At 42.9% G+C, this 5,189-nt stretch overlaps 1 protein-coding gene across 1 annotated transcript in view; it reads left to right on the top strand.

Moving 5' to 3' along the window:
• Window positions 1-5,189, top strand: part of AGO2 (argonaute RISC catalytic component 2) — a gene marked incomplete at both ends in the record, with an annotated part of 28,767 nt that overhangs the window by 15,179 nt on the left and 8,399 nt on the right. The window contains 3 exons of the mRNA XM_010142523.1: window positions 148-270; window positions 2,036-2,169; window positions 5,144-5,182. Coding sequence (XP_010140825.1) covers window positions 148-270; window positions 2,036-2,169; window positions 5,144-5,182 — 296 coding nt within the window. The remainder of the gene's footprint in view (window positions 1-147; window positions 271-2,035; window positions 2,170-5,143; window positions 5,183-5,189) is intronic.

Consider the following 5,189-nt stretch of genomic DNA (forward strand, 5'->3'; position numbering starts at 1 on the left):
CAAGTGGAATAAACAGAATCTCTGGATGTGTGCCATCACCCATACATGAGGGCTATGGGAGCGAACACAGGTTATCTCCGAAACTTTCAGATCTTGTAAAAAGAACTTATTTTTCTGAAAGTAATATCTAATTCCTTTTTATTTCAGATGCGGAGCGCGAGTTTTAATACTGACCCTTATGTTCGTGAGTTTGGAATAATGGTCAAAGATGAAATGACAGACGTGACGGGTAGAGTCCTACAGCCTCCTTCGATCCTCTACGGAGGCAGGGTATGTTGAGCAGATTCTCTGCAATCTGATAGCTTCCTTTACCAGCTGTGGTAACTTCTGTAGTATGGTTGGTTTAAATTAATTACCTTGGATGTGATGGGATAAAGTCATCACAGGTGAAATGGTTAGAAGTTGAGTGTAAGTTTTGAAAGTCCTTAAATATCATGGCCATTTTGCATCTCCCTCAGTTGCTGCTTTACTTCAGAAAGTAAAGCTGCATTTATGTAAATGTAGTTTTTCCTTCACACGCTGTTGTACTGTGTGTTGCAAGAAGAACCCTGCAAGTAGTGGTTCAAATCATTGTGTGTGTGGAAGAACAGAGATGACTTCAGCTGTTACTATTTTTATTTTCATCCCTTAACTCTAAAATCTTTGTGAGCTTTTGGTTGGTTTTGAGTGTTCTTGGCAGAGCAGCTGTGTTTTGGGACAACTGTCTTGAGGTATTCTCTCTATCAGCATCTTTTTCTGTTGAAATATTTACTCACAGGGTTTTTTTCTTTCCAATGACGTTTCAAATGGCCTTTCTGACATTCCTACTGTGGTGTCTTTCAAAACAACAACAAAAAAAGCTTGAGAAATGGGATTTTCCACCAGTTATATAATACGTCTTGGTTTTATGCAAGATGAAAGTTTTGATAGCTGGGGAAACAATTTGGGGAGGCTTCTGATGAACCTCTTCTAGATCATGCATTGCCAGCTGATGATAGTTCTGCCCCTATGCACGAATCAGACTGGTACCTCCATAAACCCACAGTGGGAGAGGATCTTGTGTGTGCTACTAAAGCTCTTCAGATAAAGATCATCCCAAAATTGGGAGATCAGTACCAGCCTTTCATCCCTGGCAGGTTAAGATAACCCAGCTCTCTTTGCCTGATCCTCATTAGGGAGAGTGGTCTCATGAGCTGTTCTGGCATCAGAAGAACAGAGGGACCAAGAGCTTAATGGCAGATGAATGATGGCAGGTGGGAGTGGGGGAGGTCTAGCCTTCAGCAGACAACTCTTTGCAAAATGAATTACCAGATTTGTCTGTGTCCCCTGAAAAATTCCCATAGATGCTAGTTGTTGCGGGTAAATGAGAAGACCGACATCGTGGTAACTTCTCTAAAACTTCTACAGGATGCTAATACTTATTACGGTAGTTAACATCACCAGAATGACTTTAGTCATCTTCTTAGATCCCTTGTCCTCTAGATGATCATCGCAGTATTTTCTGCTTGATGGGAGAAGAGATTTGGGCAGGTCAAAGGTGGATAACTGACCATCTTGTGTCCGCTTGTTCATGTTTTTTCTAGGCTTGTGTGAGTGACATTGAAGCTCTATTTGCCTCTACTTAGTGCTGTGTAATTGATAATACTTCCATTAAGTCACTCCTGGAAAACTCCCTGGGCAGTTGTGAAGTCAGTGTAGAAATGTATGATCTTGTTAATGTTACATACCCAGCGTTACTCTGACTTCCCATCCACGTGTAACTTCTATCTGCTGCTCCTTTGTATAACTGAAGGAAACCACTGATGATAAAAATGACCAATATGAGCTTTCTCAGCTTTATTTTTCACCCAGCTAACAAGCTGTCTTGCTACAGTGATAGAATGATCTCCATAAGATGGGACAGATGTTTGAACAGTGCAGAGAAAGACTGAGAATGTTGGTAGCCCTCTAGTTGGAGGGAAGTAGAAGCATAACGGGGTTTTTGCTACCATGAATTAATTCTTACATTAGTGTTTTGTTGTCTGTTTTTTTTTTTTTTTTTCCCTGCTATTTCCAGAATAAAGCAATTGCAACACCAGTTCAAGGAGTCTGGGACATGAGGAATAAACAGTTCCACACGGGAATTGAGATAAAGGTTTGGGCAATTGCGTGCTTTGCTCCCCAGCGCCAGTGCACTGAAGTTCATTTGAAGTAAGTGTGCTTTATAAGATAGTGGTTTGGTTATTCATGATGCGTGGAAATGTGATCATTTCACTTACGTGTTTTCTTAAACTCGCTAGAGTGTGGCAGTACATCTTCAACAGTGCTTTTGAAGTTGTGTCTCTGTTTTAAGTGATGCCAATACGATTTCAATGCTACTACTGTGAAATCCTCCTTATCAGACTTACCAAAGCCATTTACACTATATGGCACGTTTCTGACCAGTGAGGCCTTAGGACAGAGTTTAAGGTGACAGAAATGATGTAATGGTGGGTGTTCATCACTAAGTATTTGTCAAGAGTGAAAGCTAACATGTATGTCACCTTGGGGTTTTTTCCTGGTCATATGGAATAGATTTATTCGTGCAAAATTTATTTAAAATAAAAATTCTAAAAGCCATCCCAACTTTTGCCTAAAATTTTCTGCCCTCTAGAGGTACCGTAATGTGCAAGTTGCTGTATTTGCAAGATGAGTAGGGCCAGTTGTTTCCTTGACTTGGAGCATTTGAATGAAACTTTCAGATTTGGTTTCTCCATCTTTGGATGGAAGATGATTGTTGAAATACCGTTATTAAGTGGCATCTGCTGTTTGTAGATCAGGGACAGTGTGCATGCCTGGGTAGATGGATTGTCTAATTCCTTCTTTTGCACACAGTTGCTTTCCCTTCGTGCATGGGCAAGTGCAGCTCTTACAGCTGCCCTAGCAGGTGACTAGGCTGCTCTTGGGAAGGTGAATGCAAGGCAGCGATTGTTCATAACAACAGTATTGCCATGACAGTGTTCCCTTAGATGATTTGCCAAACAGCTTGAGAATTTTCCCCTAACATGTGGTGAGCAAACAGTGGGAATCTTACCTTTTACTTTTCTTCTCGTTGTGTAAGGCCAGGGACTTGTTCTCTCTGGCTGCATGGCAAGAACTAAGCTGCCGGAGGATTTTCCCTTCCACACTGCTGCTTCTGGTAGAAATGCTGTGTAGAAGTTTGTCAGTTTTGAGAGATATGAAGAAGTCTTCAGCGTAATGAGCAAAAATAAAACTGCTGGGTTAGATGGAGTTTGTCCTTACCATATAAGGACATTTCTTCACCCTAGGAACATGGCTGCGTCCAGTTGCATCTGTCTTGTTGCCTCTTGCTATGTCTTGTTGAGCAAGTTAGAACTTGACTGCTGAATATCTGTCAGAGCAAACCTTCAAAATCCCTGAAAGTCTTCAAAATCGTCCTGCTTTACCTCTCAGAACAGGGAGAGGACCTCGTCTCTTAGACACCGTATTTACAGATGGACCATTAAAGGCTCAAAACTGGTGCCATTTTAGGGTGGCGTGTTCTGCCACTGACTCTTCCCACTTTTAGTGGCGAGTGCCTGGTTTGCCAGGAAAGACGGTTAATGTGCCTGTTGTCTGCAAGAAGCTACAGGCTGCGGAGATGAAGCTAATAGACTGTTACGATTTGTGAAAGTGAACAATGGGTTTGGAGGAAACTAGATCTTCACACCCTCCCAGGAGGTAACATGGTGTTATCTATCTGGCACCCTTTGGTGAAGACGAGCAACTTTTTAGACACCTATGGGGGCACCCACTCCAAAACTAAAAGGGGCTTTGTCAATGTTTATGGCAGTTCACACATTTAGGGACATGGTTTAGTGGTGACCTGGCAGTGCTTGGTTAACGGTTGGGCTTGATGATCTTAAATGTCCAACTACAATGATCCTGTGATTCTGTTTACTATGCTGGTCATTAAACCAGGTGCTGAAGGAGAACATCTCTGTACGTGTCTGCACTGCTGTTTTAGTTTGGATCAGGGGTGCATGTTTGACCTGATGGTCACCAAGTGCCATACCCTGTTCTGCACCAAGGAGCAGTCCGAGTGTACAACATGGGGGTTTTTTTTGGATAAAAGAGAGGACTAGAGGATGTACTTCAGCCACTCAGGGGTGTTCAGCTTACCACACCAGTCTACTGCCAGTCTGAGGAGAAATCCCGGAAACACGTGTAGCGTGAGTGTCGGTCCCTCGGCACCAAGTACTGCGCTCTACAGGTCTGTGCTGTGACACTTCACGACTGGTTCATCTTGCCTTTGTCTTATGGGGATGGGACTTACGGACTACTCATGCACCATTGACTGCAGACATCTAACCTGAAGAAGCCATGACTTGAAGATGCTTTCCAGACTGGATATATTTTACAGAGCCCAGGAGTCCTACACTGAAGCGTTTTGATTGTCTTGCTTAAAACAGGCACAGTGTGACTTTTGAAAAGGAAAGACAGCTGAACCCTGCCGTGTCAGCAAGAGCCAGGAGAGGAGGCGGGCTGCGACGCACCATACCCTGCTAGCAGGGGCCTAAAGCAGTCTTCACTGATAAAACCCTCCGAGAAAATTAGGCTGTCTCCACTCCTGACCGGGTCCATCAAAGGGTGATATACGTGCACCATTCTTGGAGGAGGTTTGTCTTCACCTCCAGGATACACTTTCTCTGTGGTATCTGGCAAGGTTTTCTTGTGTGTTGTCCTTGATGTTAGATCAATTTGCTGAGACACAATTGCTGCTAACTTCTGTTGATTCCTTTCCTCACCAAGAAAACGAATGAACTCCAGCTGCTCCTGTACTGGTAGTGCCACACAGGATGTACGGGAGAGCGAGCTATCCAGAATATCGTCATGGCAGTGTTTTTACAGACAACTGCTTATACTGTGTCTCCCATAGAAACATCAAATAAGGTGGAATTTCCTTTGGAAGTGAAGGTTTTAGTAATGGTGTTATTTATACGGTGTATTTCCCAATCTTCCTCTGTCTTTCCTTCAGTGACTGCGTAGCCACAGACAATTAAAAAATGCGCTTGGGGTAAATTTCCAGGTTTTTGGACAGCACAACTCTGCAAGTTTAACAGGGTTGTTTTGTTTAAAAAGAAGAACAAAAATCAAGATGGATTTTGCTACCGGAGAATCTAATGTATTTATTTACATCCTTTAGGACCTTTACAGAACAACTGCGGAAGATCTCCAGAGATGCAGGAATG

This window comes from Buceros rhinoceros, unplaced genomic scaffold (assembly GCF_000710305.1).
Source record: "Buceros rhinoceros silvestris isolate BGI_N320 unplaced genomic scaffold, ASM71030v1 scaffold29708, whole genome shotgun sequence".
Classification (NCBI taxonomy): domain Eukaryota; kingdom Metazoa; phylum Chordata; class Aves; order Bucerotiformes; family Bucerotidae; genus Buceros; species Buceros rhinoceros.